This window comes from Orcinus orca, chromosome 2 (assembly GCF_937001465.1).
Source record: "Orcinus orca chromosome 2, mOrcOrc1.1, whole genome shotgun sequence".
NCBI lineage: Eukaryota > Metazoa > Chordata > Mammalia > Artiodactyla > Delphinidae > Orcinus > Orcinus orca.
In genome coordinates this window covers 188,498,581-188,519,146 of record NC_064560.1, presented here as the reverse complement: position 1 = coordinate 188,519,146, position 20,566 = coordinate 188,498,581, and the positions used below count along the sequence as shown (strand labels likewise).

The window sequence follows — 20,566 nt, the reverse complement described above, 5'->3', positions numbered from 1 at the left end:
CTGTCATATCAGTTGAAGCAAGTCATGTGGCCAAGCTCAGGGTCAATGGGAAAGGCCATGAAGCATGTGGATTCAGGGAGGCGCAGCCAGGCTACCACGGAGCTGTGTTTAGATCTGTCCCCTTTGTTTAATGGACACAGTCTGTCCCATTGCCTGGGGTACACCGTCATTCGTTTAACAGGCCCCCTGTCGTAGTTCCTATCCTTTGCCATGACCAGTAGGGCTGCATGTAGTAAACTAAACATCCCTATACGTACGTCTTTGAGCTCAAGAGTGCATGTATCTATGGGAGAATTTGCTAAAACTGGAATTTCTGGGTCGGATGGTCCAGGTACGTACATTGTTTTGTAGGTGTTGCTGAGTTGCCCTCTGTAGACACTCCTATCGATTTATACTTCTCCCAACACTATCTGATGGTCTCTGTTTTCTTGTCAACACTCCTTGGGAGGCAGGAGGGTCCCAAGTGCTGCAAACATTAAGGTACCTGTGATTTACAAGAAGCCAGAGAGACGAGGGGATGAAATTCAGAGTTCCTACGGAGACTGGGAAATGGAGAGCCTGACTGTCTTTGCTGGATAACAAAGGGGACAAACCAGTTCCTCCTTCAATAGGGGTTTGTTGTTTCCTCTTGGATTGGAGCCCCAGCAGGAATGGTTTGAATAGACCTAATGCTTCTCTATTGACATGTAAACTGAGTAGTTGAGATTTTTTATACTGATATCAAGTACTCCCTGAACAGAGTAGAAACCGAAGTTTTTTCTTCCCCATCTGATCACATCTCTGGGTGTCAGCTGTTTATCCCACAAGGGAGAAGGCTGTGAGGAAGGGGCAGTCACTTCAAGTGGCAAAGGGCACAGTTCCTCCTTCCCTGGGGGGAGGGGGGTGCCGGGGCCACCTGGGCACAGAGCCGAGCCGGCCGCGAGGCTCATGGGACTGTCTGTGGACATGAACCGGGGACCAGAGTCCCCTGCCTGGGGGCTAATTCCCCACACTCTTCCTGGTGAGGGCCCTGGGGAGTGGTCTCTGGCTTCAGGCTTCCTCTCTGTTTGTCACTGGGAAGCTGGTTTCTGCCACCTCAAACCCCCAAAAATACCCGTGGGAAAGTTGAATCCAGCCCCTGGGCCCCTGAGTCCCCCCTCACTTTGGTCACCTGAGAATCCCAGCAGGTGGAGCAGGAGAGGGACTTGGAAACTGCCTGTCCCGGCTTGGCCAGGGTTGGGAAGGAAGCTGGGCTCCTTCTCTTGGAGCTGACGTCCACATGGTTTGTGCCTGACCTGCTGGGGAGACGGGGCAGGAGCCATCTGGGTTTGAATCCCATCTCCAGGACAGTATCCCAGCGCCTCACAGTAGCGAAAGGTGAGGAAACTAAGGCTCAGAGAGGTTAAGTAACTTGTCCAGTGCCACACAGCTAGGAAACAGAGGAGCAGGGATTCAAGCCCACGGCTGCCTGAGGCCAAAGCTGTTTCTCACATAGTACTACTGGGCTTCCCCATCCTGGGAAGGACACCCCGGCCCCACTTTGCAGTCCTGATGCTCTCCCCTGTGCTTGGGTGTGTGAATAGGCAAGTGGAGGAAGAGATACTCAGATTTAAGTCTTTCGGGAGCAGGATTCTGTGTTGTGACTGGGAAGCTCTCAAGGCGATCGTAGGGTGCACCTTGTTTGCTACCCAGTTCTCTGGGGTCACTTTCCTCTCTTGCCTGATGTCCAATGTCTGGAAAACTGCTTTTCTTTTTTTTTTCATAAATTCTGTCTTGTTTTTGTGTTTATTTTAGATGGGAGGGTAAATTCGGTCCGTCTTGGCTGGAAGTGAAAGTATATTTTTAACATTTGGATCCTCTTTTATATTTAATTCTTTAATACAGTGGGAATTCATTTCCTTGTGTGCCCCGAGGTGCCTTATTTCCTTATGCCTTATGGTCCTGGCATGTAGCGGGACACACGGTTGGGCCATGACAGCGGGGTGGGGGACGTCTGTTTCTTTTGTCGATAGTGGATTCTGTTTGGGGAGCTGTGCGGTCCTTGGCCAGCGCCCGTGGAGCCCCATCCATCACTAGCCTTGCAGCTTCTGCATAATTCCTCTGGCATGAGCTGCTTGATCTTTTAAAATAATTAATTAATTTTTGGCTGCATTGGGTCTTAGTTGCTGCGCACGGGCTTTCTCTAGTTGTGGCGAGCGGGGGCTACTCTTGGTTGTGGTGCACGGGCTTCTCATTGCAGTGGCTTCCCTTTGTTGCGGAGCACGGGCTCTAGGTGCACGGTCTTCAGTAGTTGTGGCACTTGGGCTCAGTAGTTGTGGCGCACGGGCTTAGTTGCTTCACAGCACGTGGGATCTTCCTGGACCAGGGCTCGAACCCGTGTCCCCTGCATTGGCAGGTGGATTCTTAACCGCCGTGCCACCCGGGAAGCCCCAAGCTGCTTGATATTTTTAAGATTTCTGTCCTCCTTGTTGGGAGAGTGAGTGGCAGGGAAGTCACCTTTTTTGAAGGGAGGCCAAGAAAACATAATTTGCTTGGGAGATTAATTAGAGCCTGGAAATTTTAAAAATTTCAAAAATGATTTTGTAGCCACCATGCTAAATTTCAAATTAGATTGTAAGCTCTTTACTCAGAATGTGCACCTCCTTTTAGAACTGAGGAGCTGATCCTTGCCTATCTGACAGGAAACTACCCCGACTACCTCCTCTCCCTCTCCACGCCCTTCATGGTTCAGCTCTTGGAGTTTCCCCAAGCAGCTGGTCTGTGTCATGCCTTTGCATATGCTGTTCCTTCTGCCTGGAATGCCCTTCCCCACATTTTCCTCCTTGAAAGCATATACCTGTCACACTCTTGCTGAAGGTTTTGTCTCCTCCTGCTTCTCCTCCTCCCAGCCAGAGCTACACGCATCTCTGTTAGAGCCCGCACCATGTTAAATGGTCTTGAAGGACCAGAATCTCCATGAGAAAAGGGGTGCTGTCTCCTAATTCTGAGGAGAGCCTCTTCCTCTAGGCTGAACCTCTGCCAGGGCCCACCCCGCTGCTCTGCGAGCACTGGGCTCTCTTCACGTCTTGAATCAAGACTCTGGTGCGTGGACTTCCCTGGTGGCGCAGTGGTTAAGAATCCACCTGCCAGAGCAGGGGACATGGGTTCGAGGCCTGGTCCGGGAAGATCCCACATGCCACGGAGCAGCTAAGCCCGTGTGCCACAACTACTGAGCCTGGGCTTTAGAGCCCGCGTGCCACAACTACTGAAGCCCGCACGCCTAGAGCCCATGCTCTGCAACAAGAGAAGCCACCGCAATGAGAAGCCCATGCACCACAACGAAGAGTAACCCCCACTCGCCACAACTAGAGAAAGCCCTGGCACAGCAACGAAGATGCAATGCAGCCAAAAATAAATAAAATAAATAAATTTTAAAAAACCAACAAAACAAACAACAACAAAAAGACCCTGATGTGTTGCCCCAGTGTTAGGAGATCGGTGAACACAAAGGGATGTGAATCCCACACAGCACTAGGGAGTGGTTTGTACACTCCTCTTCAACTTTGCAGCCGCTTGTTTACATAAACATCTTTGCAAGCCTAGGAAGTAAAAAGCAATGAAAGAGGAGAGGTGAAGAGTCTAGGGGTTCCACCAAAGCCCTCAGTTGGGTTCTGCAGAGTTCTGTTTAGAAAGCAGTGAACTTGGGGATGGGCATTGGTAAGTTTTCTCAGACAGTGTTTCTCAACTGAAAGCCTGTTTTGTGTTTGGGAGATCTAGTTAGGATACGATTTTGGCCACTGTAACAAAGGTCAGAATAACAGCGACTTGAGCAGAACAAGGTAAAAGTTAGTGTTTCTCTCTCATGTACTAATTGGCCATAAGCAGCGCCCAGGGCTTGTGGCAGCTCCTGGGTGTTAGAGAACAAGGGTCCTTGTGTCTTGCTGCTCGCCATCCTCAGTAGATGGCTTCCACCTTGTGGTCCGGGACAGGCTGCCAGCATCTATCAGCACAGCCACATCCCGGCTGGTAGGGTGGGATGAAGAGGGGCTGGATGACAGGCTTATCCCCGCTCAGGCCCTGGCCCAGATGCTGCGTGTATCCCATCAGCTGTAACTGAGTCACACGCAGCATCTAGCTCCCAGGGGCCCTGGGAAGCTATGTGCACTGATGAAACCTGGGCATTCTAATGCTAAAGGAAGAAGGGGAGAATGAATATTAGGGGGCGACTGGCAGATTCTGCCACAGGCAGGGACAGGCCTACCCTGGAAGGTGCAGCCCAAATGCCTCTGCCTGTCATCGAGTTAGTTCACCGTTTATTGTCACTCTTTGCCAGATATTGTGCCCGGCCCTGGGACTCAAAAATAAATGACACTCAGGGGCTTCCCTGGTGGTGCAGTGGTTGAGAGTCCGCCTGCCGGTGCAGGGGACACAGGTTCGTGCCCCGGTCCGGGAAGATCCCACATGCCGCGGAGCGGCTGGGCGCGTGAGCCATGGCCGCTGAGCCTGCGCGTCCGGAGCCTGTGCTGCGCAACAGGAGGGGCCACGACAGTGAGAGGCCCTTGTACTGCAAAAAAAAAAAAAAAAAAAAAAAAATGACACTCAGGTTCTTCCTTTAAGCCTCTCCTTATAGTCTAGAAGGGATTGGGGTGCTCAAGGTTGCTGGGACAGCTGGGGGTGGCTTGGGATGGGGCATGTCGGGGAGGAGATCCACAGCGCTTAGAGATCAGTAATGGCCAACAGTGTTCTCAGCATCCCAGAGCCTTGCAAAGGCTTGGAGGAGTGAACCTGGCTGGCACATGTGGAGAACTTGGCCAGGACCTGTGTTCCATGCTAAGGGATTTGGGCGTCACCCCGTGGTGATGGGGCTGGGTAGGGAGGTGGGGGAGGGTGAACCGGTGAGTCTCTGAGTTTTTTTTGTTTTTTTTTTTTTTGCGATATGCGGGCCTCTCACTGTTGTGGCCTTTCCCGTTGCGGAGCACAGACTCCGGATGCGCAGGCTCAGCGGCCATGGCTCACGGGCCCAGCCGCTCCGCGGCATGTGGGATCTTCCCGGACCGGGGCACGAACCCGTATCCCCTGCATCGGCAGGCGGACTCTCAACCACTGCGCCACCAGGGAAGCCCCAGTCTCTGAGTTCTGACCCCAGCTGGTCTTCTCACTCACCACACCCTGTTCTCCAGCCGCTTTGTTCAATGCAAAGGAAGCTTGCCTTTGCACCTTTCCAATGCTGTGCTGTTCCCTCAGCCTAGTTTACCCTTCCCTCTCTTGTTTGCCAGTGCAGATCCTACTCAACCTTTAAGGCCCAGCTGAGTGGTGTGGTCACTCCAAGGTCACCGCATAGTCCCTACTAAGAACTCATTAGCTCTATTCTGCAGTCTTGCTATGGTCACAGTATTGCTCCCATTTTATAAACGGGAGAATTGATGCTTCAGTATGCCCCTGGTCCCACAGCTAGAGAGATGCAGCAGGTAGCAGAGGTCCTGATCTATTGTCCTCTCTGCTCACTGGCCTGGCGATGCTGCCGCGGGCAGCCATTTCCAGATGCAGGGGCAGGAGATCAGCAGCAGGGAGGTGAGATGGCGGGGCGGGGAATGACGCGGAATAATTCAGAATAATGCGGAGTAGTGTGGAATGATGGGGAGAGAGGAATCCTCAGCTCATGTGTCCAGAGAGCCTTTCTTAGAATTACCCCCCAAAATGCTGAGGTTAAATCCTAGGGCCAAAGTCACAGAGCAACAAACTGAGATTTAAATCTAGGACTCTGAATCCCATTTTACTTTATTTTATTTTTTGGAAGCTTAAAGTATACAGAAAGGAAATTCAAAGTATACTGATAGTCTTACCACTCAGAAATAACCACTATTTTTTTTTTGCGGTACGCGGGCCTCTCACTGTTGTGGCCTCTCCCGTTGCGGAGCACAGGCTCCGGACGCGCAGGCTCAGCGGCCATGGCTCACGCGCCCAGCCGCTCCGCGGCATGTGGGATCCTCCCGGACCGGGGCACGAACCCGTGTCCCCTGCATCGGCAGGCGGACTCTCAACTACTGCGCCACCAGGGAAGCCCGGAAATAACCACTATTAATATCCTGATATATATATATATTTTTTTAAAAAAATTTATTTCCAATTTTTATAGAAGAGTTCATCTTTTCTAAAAGTAATATTAAATGATTCTGCTCAATATAAATAATTCAAACTTTAAAGATGAGAGGTTAAAAATCATCCCAAATATTACCCTTCAGAAATGCCTATCGTTTCCTCCAGTGATAATCATTCTAGATGTCTCTGTAGGGATACAGACAGATTTAAATAGACACACTTTTATAAATAGTGATCATATTCCTGTTTAGTAGAGTAGCCACTAGCCACATGTACCTACTGACCCCTTGAATTGTGGTAGGTTTGAATCAAGTTGTGCTCTAAGTGTAAAGTACACAATGGATTTAGAAAAATTAATATGAAAAAGAATGTAAAATATCTCAGTAACTTAAAAAATACTGATTACTGGTTAAACTGATAATATTTGGATATATTGAGTTAAACAAAATATATTAGTAAAATTAACTTCACCTGTCTCTTGTTTCTTTTTTAATATAGCTACTACAAATTTTAAAGTAACATGTGGCTTGCATATATTTCTATTGGATGGCAGTGCACTATTAGAAAATAAGGTGTTAGTAAGTATTCATGGAGGGAAGAAACTGAATCCGAAGGAATTGTTGAGCTCCAAATAAATGCTTCACCATGTGACAGTCATTTCCTAAAGAGTCCAATAAAGCTTTTTTAAAAAAATATTTATTTATTTGGCTGCACCGGGTCTTAGTTGCGACATGTGGGATCTTTTAGTTGCGGCACGTGGGCTCTTAGTTGCGGCATACGGGATCTAGTTCTCTAGTGACTAGGGATTGAACCTGGGCCCCCTGCATTGGGATCGTGGAGTCTTAGCCACTGGACCACCAGGGAAGTCCCCAGTAAAGCTTTAAGAAGATTGGAGTCATGTTTGTTTTTTTTGTTTAAACATATATTACAGTGTTTTGAAAGATGAGTGCATGGCCCCTGAAGTTCCTCCCAGTTTTTGACGTATTATTGTTTTTGCATCATATTAATTTATAACAGTCATGTTCTGTTTTGTAATTCTCATATGCCTGCAGGCCTCTGCCTACATGTCCTTCATCCCTGAGCCCTGGATTTCTTTTTTAGCTGGATTTCATTCTCAGGAAGGACTCATGCTTCTGGGAGGAAGCTGCTGTTTGGGCTGGCCTGTCCATGTGGGCTTTGCTCCGTATCCCCGGGCTCTGTGCCGACATGGCCTTACGGCCCTCGGTGTTGATGCGGCCATGGGACAAGCCTGACGTCCTCCGCATCTTGTAGGCAATTGCTTTCTCTTCTTGGACAGCTGAAGAATTCTTGTGTTCAGTAGCCTAACTCAGCTCTGTTTTTGTGTTGCTTGGCTCCTCCCAGGACCCTTGGTCTCATCTCTAAAAGATTATTTTCGGCTCCACAGTGCACAGACAGAGGCACTGCTGAGAACTATAGAGTCAGCAGCTTTGGGTCACTGACCAGAGCACTTGGAAAGGCTCTTGTTACAGCTCTTGGCCTTTGGTAGACCTATTTCCCAAAATCTCAGTGGGTCCTCTGATATTTTTTTTTAGTTAATTTTAGATTACACAAATAATGGGCAAACCTGTTCTCCTTTCTAGGGCCAGGACATTACAGATAAAGCTAAAGTCTAATTGGCCGCTAACCCCCGTTGAGGTTCTCCTTCCTGTACCCCAGTGGTAACTACTGCCATGGGTTTGAGGCATATCCTTCCAGACCTTTAAAAATTGCTTTTATATTTTCATACAATTATGTTCTGTCCCTTCACAGAAAAAATAGACTGTGTTCAGGCTGGTGTATGAATTGTTCTGGGTTTACTCAGAACAATCTGTATGTGTGGATTCCAGAGAGCTGCTCTTAGAGTGAGGTTTTTATTCTAATTAACAAGCCAACAGAGACATTAACAAAGAAGTATAAGTAATGCGCTCTTAGGAGCAGAACCTTCGTACAAACGTTCCCAGATGCCATGTCTGTAGAGCTTTGACTTCTAGGCAGAAACAGACTGCATGCATTCAGGTCATTTTGACACAAACTTGTTTTAAGAATCTGAGTACACAAGAGTTTCTACCAGCTCACGTCCATGTATAAAGCCGTAGACCACAAAAGAGCTAGAAGACTTCACTGCATTGTCTCTGAAAAATACAGAGTATTGGGTTTTGTGTGTTTTGTAGCGATCTTGCTGAATAAATCATAAGACAACTTTGTGTTTTCTACTGAACTTGAGCTCTGTCCACATTAACGAGTATCCATCTTTCTAGTTCAGTAAATGTGGGACGGAGGAATGAATGCTTGGGCTACCACCCTTTTGCTTTCATACTCTGGAACATTCTTAACTAATTAAGAGAATTCACTGTAAGATGGTCCTGAGGTCCTTGGGGAGTTCCCAGCACACAGACCATTCCTCACCCCCATTTAGCTTCTCACTGTGTTCTTTGTAGATGACATGGCAGAACTCCTCCTTGGGGAATCAAAGCTGGAGCAGTACCTGAAGGAACACCCCCTGCGGCAGGGGGCCAGTCCCCGAGGCCCCAGGCCCCAGATGACTGAGGTCCGCAAGCATCTGACCGCTGCCCTGGACCGAGGGAACCTCAAGGTACCGTGGGCCTCGGGATGAGGGCTTAGAGGGATGTGCTGGCTCTACCTCCTCTGGGCAGCGTGTGCTCGGGAAGGATGCCCAGGGACAAACTGGGCGACGGGCGGAGCACATCTGTGGCTTGTCTTCTGAGGAGCAGGCCGACTCCCTGTGCAATTGATGTGGGGCTTCCAGACCAATAGCTTCTCTCTGATGAGAGTCTCTAATGACACATTATCCTGAGAAATGGCACTAATCTTCCCCAGGTGCTTGGAATAAAGCTGTTATCTGTGGCCCAGGACTCAATCTGACACCTTGTCCCACTGAGAAGAGAGAAGTGAATCAGGAGTGTCGCTTAAACCGCATGATATCCTGCCTGAAATGTGCAGCTCGTGAACGTCCCAGGCAGCTCTGGCCCGGAGGGGGGTGCACATTGGCGCCGGCAGGCCTGGTACCTTGGTGTGGGAGGGAACCAGGGCAGGAACTTCCTCTGCCTGAGCAATGACCCTAGTCCTCATGGCACAGGAAACCCTAAGCGCTGCCCTTCTCCTCATCTGCCCTGTTTCCTGGTCTCTGTATTCAGCTTTCCCTCTCCATTTCACATCTTTCCTTGCTTCACTGAATCTTTCTCACCTTGCCTTCCCTCCCCCCTGCCCCCTTCCCCACCCTGTTACCTCACTTACTGGTTTCTGGACACTTCCCTGCCTGAAGTCTGGCTCTTAACTGGTTTTCTGAAGTCAGTCTTGTTCAGATAGCTGACTGCATCCCAGCACTCCTGCCAGCTTCTTCAGGGTCCCTTTAAAATCTCGGATGTATTCTCTGTTGGGGAAGGGCAGTCTTCAGTGAACTTTTAAAGCTCTTCCTTTCTTCCTTCCTTCCTTCTTTCACTTTTCTTCAGAGTTAGGGACAGTTGTCTCCATGTCAGTTGTTCTTAACGAAGATGGTCCTGGTGACATTGGTGGGTCCTAATCAGTGGGAAAGGGTGGGGGGACCTCATAGTGACAGCTGGTCAGACTCAAGTGTCCTTCCAGGAGGTATAAGGCTGAGACTCTGTGTTGGGGGGAGAGGTTGAAGATCACTGCTCCAGGCCTGGCACCTTGGCTAGTTGCTATCCCACTTTGAGTCCCCCCACTTTGAATTAACCTTTAATTTTACCACATGTTCATAGTTTTTGCTCTCCATCCTCCACAAGCCAGTGCGGTAGTAAGAACATTGAATTTCAACTTAGAATTCTGAGTTTGCTTTCCAGTTGTGGATTTATAAGCTGTGTGATCGTGGGAAGTTACTTAAGCTCTCTGAGCTTCACATTTCTTATCTGTAAGTGTACTTAGCTCAAGGCCATTCTGAGTCTCAGGTGTAGAAGTTCTTTCACAACTGGATAGCGTGAGATACATGTCAGTTTTTGCTATTTTATTGGTTCTACCTAGAGGAGTTTTCTCCTGCTGCCATTTTTGAGCTCCCTCTGCCTTATAAAGAGTGTTCCAAAGTCATATTTGGAACATATCTTACTTGGGCGGGTTGACCCACTCACGCTGGCTGATGTGAAATTTCCTCTCCTCTTGACCTTAAGTTCGGGTGTCTCCTAGCTGGGAGCTAGGGAAAGCCCTGTGCAGACACAGGTGCCCACAAAACACAAGTGAACTGAGGCTGGAGAGACCAGAGCGAGGTAGCCGTGTGGTGGCAAAAAGAGCCCGGACGAGGAGTCAGGAGGCCTGGCTTCTGATTCAACTCAAGAAAGTTGCGCTTGTCACAGGCAAGGTAACATGGCACTGGGCTGGAGTTGCTCCCCTCTCCCCCTCGGCCCAGGGGCCTCTGCCAAGCTGTTTCTTCCTCTGCGCAAGGCCATAGATTGGACTTGCCCAGCAAGGCTCTCCATACTGTGCATACTCTTGGAATTTTCTTCAAGCTCCTGCATATTTTCCATCTGGCCCTTCAAGTTTACCTTTTTTTTTAATTAAAAATTTTTTCGGGTTTAATTTTTAAAACTTTTTTCTTGTGGTAAAATATAAGTATCATAAACTTTGCCATTTTAACCATCTTTTAGGTTCAGTGGTTTTAAGTGCATTCGTATTCAGATCACCACCATCTATCCCCAGAAACTTTTCATCATCCCAAACTGAAGCTCTGTGCCCAGCAAACACTAACTCCCTCCCCCTCTCCCTTCAGTTTGCTTTTCAGCCTATGGGTCTCAGTTCTGGGGAAAGAGGGAGGACACAGGAATCTCCTAGGAAGCGTTTTCAATATACCCAAGCCTGCCCTGTCCCCTTCCCTGGTGGAGAACCCCTGTGGTGGATGCTTTCTTTTCACAGCTCTTTTTCTCTTTTCTTAAGTCTGCTCTGATTTCTTTCTCTGTTTCCAAATATAATTCTGACGTCTTGCATTGGTGCCACTCCCTTGGGCCACTCTTAAAACCCTTTTGCTCCCTTCATTCTCTTGCCTGTTCTATGTCCTCTGTAGCGCTACCCCTGCTCCCTTTCAGGGACTGCCTGGAAGCCGACCACCTTGGCTGAAACAGCGGCTTCGCCACGCTCTGGCTGGTTACCTGCATATCGCCCACTCCGTCTCAGCCATAGATTACAGGATAGTGCAGCTTCATGGTGTGCTTCTGTAAGCTGAAAAATCCGGCTTTGTATACCTGGGGTTCCAATGAGAATGCCTAGAAGAGGGTGATAAATCTGTGTCCTTATATAGATGGCTGGGTCGCCTCTTCTTTCCCCAGTGATGAGTGGGGCTTGAGAATGGGCTGAGGATGAGGTTGGTGGGTGTGGACTGGGGAAGCCAGCCTCTCCTGATGGAGAGTAAGACGAGCCCATCAGAATTAGAACTTGCAGCCTCTGGGAAGGGACCTGGGTCAGTAACCATAACAAGCTGGAACAGCTCAGCGAGAAAAGTTTGTCCCCGGAAAGAAAGCAAGTCCTGAATTTTGCACCAATTTAGAAAGCCTCTCTCCTTGGGTTATTTGGGTTACAGTCTGTGTTATACCCCCAGTGCTGTGGGCAGGACCCACCAGGATGTCCGTGGAGCCTCCTTTTCGGAGACAGGTGCTCGTGTGTTTCATTCATAACGCACGCCTTCCATTCTTGACCCAAACCTGAGGCCTGAGGGGAGCCTGTTTTACAGCAGATTTTTTTTTTTTTTTTTTTTGCGGTACGCGGGCCTCTCACTGCTGTGGCCTCTCCCGTTGCTGAGCACAGGGTCTGGACGCGCAGGCTCAGCAGCCATGGCTCACGGGCCCAGCCGCTCCGCGGCATGTGGGATCTTCCCGGACCGGGGCACGAACCCGCGTCCCCTGCATCGGCAGGCGGCCTCTCAACCACTGCGCCACCAGGGAAGCCCCACAGCAGATTTACTGAAGTATAATTCACATGCCATATAATTCATCCATTGAAAGTGTACAATTCAGTGTACAATTCAGGAGCTGTGCAACCATTATGTCAATTTTACTTCATCCCCCCAGAAGTAAACCTGTAGGTGTTAGCAGTCATCTCTCATGCCCCCATCGTGCAGCCCTAGGCAACACCAGTCTGCTTTCTGCCTCAGCAGGCTCGACCGTTCGGGCCAATATATGTCGCCTGTGTGACGGGCTTTTTCACTCGGCGTCATGTTCTTGAGGTTCACCCATGTGGTCCCAGGGGTCAGTTTTTCGTTCCTGATGATGGCTGAGTAATATTCCGGGGGACGGCGAGACCACATTTTGCCTCCCCCCTCATCAGCTGCTGGCCACATGGGCTGTTTCCGCTCTGGGGCCCCTGCGAGCGGTACCAACAAGAAAGCTTCCACGCCCGTCTTTCTGTGCAGAGCCGCGGGGCTCCATAGGAGCATCACACATCATATCGTAGGAAAATGTTTTTTTCTCTCCTTTTCCTTCTAGTCAGAATTCCTACAAGAGTCCAATCTGATCATGGCCAAGTTGGATTATGTTGAAGGAGACTATGAAGCCGCTCTCAACATTTATGCCCGGGTGGGCCTGGAAGACTGGCCGCTGACGGGCGTCCCCCCTTACAGGTTACGGATGGCCGCGGACGCCTACGCCACCAAAGGTGAGGCCCACGCCTGCTCTCCTGGGGGCCATGCCCCGGGTCGCGCTGTCTGGAGCTGCAGGGCCTCCCTGGCTCCTGCGGTTTGACCCCTGTGCCCTTGGCTGGGCTTAACCCCGGCAGCTCCCGGCGAGGCCCCTGGGGTTGCCCCACCACAGGCACTGGATCATTTTAAGTCCAGCGACACGGTGTTTCCTTAGAGCTGCAGCTCCTCAGTTGTCCCCGAAGGAACAACATTGCAGTAAAGTTTCCTGATGATTAATGTGCAGCTTAAGGAGGGACCGTTCTTGGTAATTGAGATGCCGCACAGCGTATATACAGGAATCCTTATCATATGGCCAGTCGGCCATGTGGCTGATCTCATTTTTATTCATCGGTGCCACCTCTGGGTTAATTAAGGCTCAGTGGTCACTGTAACAGCCCGTCATGCAGTGTTTACCTGGGGGCCTAGGGGCTCAGGGGATAGAAGGGGGAAATGCTGCCCTGGTTGCCACAGAGGAGTTTGTAATCTAATGTGAGGGAGTGCAGTCCCACGGGAAAAAAAAAATGACAGAAAGCCAGGGCACACACATTATTTGACCTTTCCAAGTCTCCACTTCCTCATCTATGAAATGAGTGTAATCACATCCACTTCACAGAGTTATGAGGATTAAGTCACATAATGTATGTAAAGCACTTACTAAATGATATTTTTAAATGTCAGCCCCAAACAAAACAGCAAATGGAAAAAGCCAGGCCCAGTAACAGCTTTTCAGAGGCAGGAGAGGTCACCGTAGGCCAGCAGGGCCAGGAAGGCTTCCTGGAGGAGGAGGGACACTCTGAAGTAGATTTATAAAGGCCTCAGTAAGAAGGAGACACTCTGAAAGCAGCTCCTCTCCTTCCTGCCACCTACCACGCAAACCATGCAATGTGGCTGACTGTGGCCACACAGAGGCTCGGGCCCTGGGTGGGTTGACCCTCTAGAACAGCATTGAGCTGGCCACTTGTCTGCAGCCGGCTGTCTGTCTTGGTTATCCTATGAAATGTTGAACAAAGACCCAGCCAAGGCACACTTAAAGAGCCTTGTGACAGGGGTGACATATTCACCCAGTTCCCTGGGGAGCCTTGCTCAAGCACTTTTAGGTTCCTCTAATTAATCTTCTCAGTGTCCCTGTGGGCTGGGAAAGGATGCTGTCACTCTGACAGGGCACTCTGGTGGTTTACTGGGCACAGTCCTTTGAGGCTGTCTCAGGGGTTCTGAGGGCCTGGACCTGGGCGTGCATCTGTCTGAGGTCTGTGCCACACAGCTGCCCTCTTTTCTCGCTGGTGTTCACCCAGCACCTCACATGCCTTAGGCTTATGGGAGCTGTGTGTGTGTGTGCGTGTGTGTGTGTGTGTGTGTGTGTGTGTGTGTGTGTGTGTGTGAGAGAGAGAGAGAGATTTGGGGCCAGGAACAATATTGTGCAACAAGAGCAAGGCTTCATCTGGCAGTTTCCAGTCACCTGATTGACCGGGGGCCTGCTGGCTTGTAGCCAGGAGTTGGTTTGTCCTTTGGGGGTGGAGCATGGCTCTAAGACCTGGTTAGCACCAAGAGCTCAGGTCTTGATTTGGGCTCTGAGACGGCCTGGTGGGCAGACTGTCTGCAGGTGGCACCACCAGCTTAGTCTCACGCCTGCCATGCAAAGTGGGCAAGGGGGACAGGAGGCTTGGTCCCTAAGTCTGGCCCTGGGTGGTGTGTGATTAGCAGTGGGCCCCAGCCACGGGGCTGAGGCATTTGGCTGTTGGGACATGCTGGCTGGCTCATGGGAGAAGGGAACAGCTGTCCCCTCACTTCACCAGAGTAAGACTAGGCTGGAGCAAAGCCCAGGTGTACCTTGGATGGGCATGCACCAGCCCACGCCCCTCCCCTGTGCCACCTGTATGCTGCTGTCAGCTGCACACTTTCACAGGTCACCTCAACTTTTCCATGGTCCCCTGAGGTCTGACTCGACCCAGTCTCTCAGCCAGAGTCAATGTCCGTGAACTCCCACATCTGCTCTTGCAGCCATGGCCGGGAGCAGATTCCCCTGGCCAGGTAATATAGCCTCGGCTTGTTGGGAATCGGAAGCCAACAGGATTCAGTTATGAGAACCTCCTATGGGCCAACACCACGTTAGGGTTTTATTGTCTTTTTAATCCTCCAAACCCCTAATTTACAGACCAAGGAAATGAGACTGGGTAAAGTTACTAAGAATGACATGGTGCCTACTGTGTGCCAGGCACTGTGGCCCTTATTTGGGTATCTCAGCCAAGCTTCCCCATCACCCTGTGAGGTAGACACTATTATTTTTTCCATTTTACAGATGAGAAAACCGAGGCACAGGGATGTTAGATATGCTGCCCGGGGCCCTACAGCTAGGAAGTGGTAGAGCCAGGACTCAGCCTCAGTGGCTGGTTCCAGAGCCCATGCTCTCCTACTGAGTGACAGAGGGGGACTTAGTCTGAAGAGTGTTCAGCTCCAAAGCCCACGTTCTTAATTACTCTGCTCTGTTGGCACGTGGATGGGAATGCGCTCAGGCCAGGTAAGGTTTCCGCAGGTAGAAAACATTCAGGTCACTAGAGAACACCCTAGATTTGTGTCCACACTCCTCCTCTCAGCCCCACCTCTCACGTTCCTCTCCCTTAACTCCTTGCCCAGGTCCCTTGCTGTAAGTTCTGGCCCTTAAGGTCACATGTCCTGTCTTCCCTGACACCCTCCAGGGCTCACCCATTCAGAGGCCATCGCATTTGATAGTATCACAGCCCAGTAGGTTAGAACTACTCAAACATCATATTAGAACTAGTTGTACTGCAATCAGACACTCCTGCCAGTCTGTGAGTTCCACTCAGGGAGGAACTGTTTTGTTCGTTTGCCATCCTCAGAAACTAGCACGGTGTCTGGTACCTAATTGGTGCTCAATTATTGATTGAAATTTATAGAAGTTCCCTTGCTCAGATTTCTACCAAGGTGCCCGTCGTGTAATTCAGGTGATTCTGGGTGCCTTTGCTTCTAGCTGTCATGGTCAGGTGCATTTTCTTTGCCCAGGTGTAACATACTGGGCATATTTCGATAATTCAGACTTACTCGCTGCCAGTTACGGGGTATACCTGTAAGAGCATGTTGACATCACACCATGACAGAGGCTGGCATGGATCCCTTCCCCAAAGGTTATACATTTCAGTTCATTGCCATTATCAGAGAGCCTCTCAATGGATCTCAACTCCCCCCCCCGCCCATCCCCCCAGCGCCTTCCTCCTATCCCTTAAAACTAAGTAGAGAAACAGAGAATGGGAATAGAAGACATGGAGAAACTCTTTAGCTTCTGGTAGAACTGGGTTAATCAAGTGAGTAGAAATCTTTATTCTGGGTACAGATTGAGATATCATGTGAAATCTCCAGGACACCGAATGGCCACAGATGTTCTTTTCCCAAAGGGGGAGGCTTGGGAACAGTGAACACATGGTCACTGTCTATTTTGGGACTTCGATCTGCTGGACATCGGCTAACTTGCTGCAGCTAGGACGGTGGGAGCTGTAAGTGGCTTGCCTTCCTAGAGATGGCCTTTATAAATAGCCTTGGCATGTACCCTGTTGTAATAGAGGGACCACAGATGCATGGGTTCCAATTTGAGGGAAGGCCTGTGACAGTCCTGCGATGGCCCACCTGGTCACGGTGGGTAGGCAGCTGTGTTCTGCGAGGTTGCTGTTCCTCCCCCGTCTGCTAGGGCGCAGTCCTCATCTGTGTGATGGATGACTGAAGCTGGGTGGCTGGCATGTTGCAGCTCGTGGAAAGGGGAAAGGAGAGAGATGTCTAGGGTGAGCAGAAGTAACACACATCAGCTGTGCTGACAGTGCACTGGTGAGAAGTCACTATAGGGCCATGCCACCAGGCACTTGGGAAAAAGAGGAGACGGGGTGGGGGCATGTAAGCCTCTCGTTAGACATGTCCATCAGAGCTTGGTCTCGGACCCAGATGGGACCTGTTGGAGGATGCAGGGAGAAGAGAGTAGCCTGTGCTCAGGTGAATGAAAGGGAATGCGTAGGATCTGAGGCTTGGGATTGGTGCCCACGAGGAGGGAAATTATGAACCTGGAAACAGCAGCGTGGTATTAAACTTCCTTTCCAGATTGCATGGTACCAAAGCAGAGAAGGACTGACTCCAAAATATAAACAGGGCCTTCACAACCATCTCTCATACAGATGTCTTATTTTCCAGCAGGGGAGACTGTGCCAGAGAAGGTAAGGGACTTGCCCAATGACACAGAATGAACTGGAGGCAGGGCCCCGACATGGAGGTGTTTCTTGGTAGGAAACGTTCCTGTCAAGCTGCATGACATCTGCCCAGGTGGAGAAGGCGGTATAGTGTTGGGAGCTTTGTGGGGCCTCCTCCACTTTCTTTATTCCTCCTTTGTTCCTGGGTTTGAAATTGCTCCTCTGACACACTGACTCAGAGCTTGGGGTGTTGGAGCCAGACTTCCAAGTTTGATCTGTAGCTTTGTCACTTACTAGCTGTAGGATCTCGTGCAAATTACTTTCACCTCACTGGGGCTCCCTTTCTTCATCTATAAAATGGAGATAATAATAGTATCTACACTGTAGCATTGTTGTAGGGAAGGAGTGAGCACATGTAAAGCGCTTAGCACGGTGCCTGGCAGATAACAAAGGTTAGCTATTTTTATTCTTATGTATCCCTGGAGCTTGAACCCAAATGGATAGATCTCTTCAGAAGCCCCAGGTAACAGCCAGCTATGGGGAGAGGGGAGAGTTGCCCTAGTGTATCTGCCTTGTGTAGCAGAGGGCTTGGCTCAGGCTGTGGGAGTGCAAGCAGAGATTGGAGGCTGAGGGAGGAAAGGCTGTTGCTGCTGGAGGCTGGGGGGCACCCAGTGGTCAGGGGCAGGTGGAGTGGGTACCGTAACGGGACTGCTTGAGGGTGGGTCCAGAGACAAAGTTCATCCTGCACTTCGTCAGCCCTGCCCCGGGCTGGCCCGGAAGGTTAGAGGGTCTTTAGAGTTGGAGCCACATTCATGGTTTTATCACAAAAGGCCATTCACGTTGGGATGGATCAGTTGATGCAAGTAGTGTTCCTTTAAGAGGCAAAAACAATTCACACAATTCCCAGACAGTTGTCTTCATAAGGAACATGCTAAATACATTGGCCGATAAAGAGAGGAGATAGCGGAGGAGGAGAAACTGTCTCTGCTGGGCTCCAGGGAGGAGGGCTCGTCTCTGCTGACCGCACTTCACTTCCTGGCCAGAGGCCTCCCCTTCCCTAGAGTCTGCAGACCTCGTGGGCCTCTCGCTTCGCAGAAGGGCGGGTGTGATGAGAACAGCAGTGGGGATGTGGTAACGGAATCATATAATGGCCTCCCCTTGGGTATGTTACTTCCTTCCTCGGGTGAGACTGGCCCCAGAGCCCTCTTCGGTCTGCCCACTGTGTGCTCTGAGCATCGGGTCTTGGGGCGTGGTGTCAAGAAGGAACTAAGATGCCCACCTCTCCGTGGGCAGCGCCGAGGGGCGAGGGAGCTCTCAGGGGCTTTCAGAAGTGCTGCCTGTTCCCTTAAGCTTGTAAGCACTAGTCTTCAAACACAGAACCCATCTCCAGAAAGGTGTGGATCTCAGCCTTGCCCTCCCCAGCTTGAAAACCAGTGTCTTCTCACACCCACGGACCTCAGCTTGCAGTAATCAGTCGTTAGGCCAGAGGACAGAGACTTAAAACATTCACTGACAAAACGTTTGGGGAAGAGGCCCCTGGGGATTGCTCGCTGTCTTCCATGGGCCCCCTGCCAGTGCAAAATTCAGACACATCAGCACAAGGGACACGGTTCATTGTTGAGTGGCTTTTATTAGGTGTTGCTCACGGGCTTCTCCACCACACTTTGCTCAGTCCTGGGCCGCTGGGTGGTATCAAAAAAGGCCTGAAATAAATTGAGTTGGAAATTGTTCAGGCTGTGGGTAGTTATGACTTGAGTACTGTTGTGCTCCCAAGAAGGCTGTCGCATGTTGTGGCCACGTAGGAAACAAATATCTTGAACCAGGGTTCGCTGCCCCCCACCCATGAAATATAAGAGATGGGAGAAGAAGGGTGTATCTGCTCTTCCTCCTTGGGGGCTAATCGTAACAGCCCTCTGTGTCAAGGTGAGGCCAGACTCCCGACGAGGTGACTCGAGGAATGAGGTTCCTAGAAGGTGGTTTACCTTTCTGCCTCATTTTTCCTCCTGGAATATTGTCTGTCTGGAGCAGCCCAGATTCCCCTGGGAAAGTGGAGGCATGTTTGTTGGGGGCTTTCGCCTGGGGGCCATGGTGGGGGCTCTATCCTCAGGGATGTTCGTTTGCCGCCCCCAGGGGAACCTGCATGTGGTGGGTTGGGTCCAGGCTGGCCATGCTCCACCAGTGCCAGAGGCATCTGTGGGGTAGGCAGTGCCGGTCCCCTCGCACACTAGGGCCCCTGCCCTCTCCAGGCCGTGGGTTGACGTCTTCCGGACCAGCTGGCGCCTATGCTCAGCTGACAGCTGCAGGCGCAGGCATGGTGACCAGGGCTCGCCCCTTGAGCCAGCTCACGTAGACACTGGGTGGCAGAGAGGCTCTCAGGTCACTTGTGTGCTCGGTGGGAGAGAGTGCCGTGAGAGAGACACAACAGCTGCTGGGACATGGTGGGAGGGGGAGGGGCTGGACCGGTGGCAGGGTGTCCGTGTCACCTGCTCTGCCCAGCCCGAGCCCACTGCTCTGCAGATGTAGTGAACGGGTATGCTGTGCTCACCGAGAGGATGGAGGCAGAAGTGCCGATCCAAGTCAGCGACTCAGACTCCATCCCCCAAGGCCAGAGCCCCTGCCCTGAGTGCATGCATAGGGTAAACCCACGCTGAAGACGCATTTTGAAGTTCTGCTGAGATCTGTGGGTTAGGGCCTTTCAGTTGTAGATGAAAGAAAACCCAACTGAATCTGACTTCGGGGGCAGCCGGATTCAGGGCTCAAAGGCGTGGACGCTTTCTCTCCTTTTCCCAGCACATCTTCCCCTGTGTTGCTTCCCATCTCAAGCTCCAGGCTCTGATTCTCTTAGGCGTAAGTCGTAGGAACCTCAGCCAGATTTTCACTGGGTCTTGTTGACCCTGCCTGGGTCACATTCCCATCCTCAATGTAGTTGCGGTGGCCAGCGACATGCCCTGTAACTGGCCCAGGACCTGCATGAAGGCTGTGACGAAGAGGGTGGGCCCTTCAGGGGAATGAGAGGGAGGGCAAATGTCCATGACAGGTGACACAGCAGTGGCTCCTCTGAGTAGGAGCCTTCTTGTCAAAGAAGCTGGGGCTCTTTCTGCCTTTTTTCCTTGGAGGCGATCCCTGCAGGGGAAAAGGAAAAGGGACAATTGAGGAGGAGCCAGGTGACTGCTCTGTGACGGAGTCACTGTGGACTGGAGATGGCCTTGGGACCAGACCGCATCAGGCAGTCTCCAAGGCTGGAGGAGCCGACCTTGCCTGCGTGGAGGGCTCTCGGGGGAAGAAGGACTTGACTGTTCTGGTCTCGGGGATAGGACCAGGCTAGGCAGTGGAAACGGCACACAGTCCAGCAGTATTCCCATATCTGGAGATCTTTCTAACACACACAGCCACCTCAGGGTTCGGCTGCCCTGAGAGGTTGGGGTTCCTGTTGGATTAGCATTTGTTGAGCGCTCCCAGGAGCCAGGCATGACGCTCTCAGATTTACCTGCATGATTGCACTTTGCCCCGAGAACAGTCCTGCACCATAAGGATTATCATTCCCTGCGGAGGGGTTGAAAGCCTGAATTTCAGAGGTGAGGTGGGAGTCAGATCAAGGCCTGTGGACTCCAGAATCCATATTATTTCTGCTTTCTTGAGCTGCCTTTCAGTTGGAGTAGGGATGTCACTGATGGAATTCTGGTGTCAGATA

At 50.9% G+C, this 20,566-nt stretch overlaps 1 protein-coding gene across 9 annotated transcripts in view; it reads left to right on the top strand.

The window, feature by feature from the left end:
• Positions 1-20,566, top strand: part of TTC7B (tetratricopeptide repeat domain 7B) — a 238,036-nt gene that overhangs the window by 15,694 nt on the left and 201,776 nt on the right. For 8 of the 9 annotated variants that reach the window (XM_049706983.1, XM_049706986.1, XM_049706981.1 and 5 more), the window contains exons 2-3: positions 8,496-8,650; positions 12,501-12,669. In XM_049706983.1, coding sequence (XP_049562940.1) covers positions 8,496-8,650; positions 12,501-12,669 — 324 coding nt within the window. Of the gene's footprint in view, positions 1-8,495; positions 8,651-12,500; positions 12,670-20,566 lie in introns of those variants that run through there. The other variant, XM_049706985.1, reaches the window with a different exon arrangement.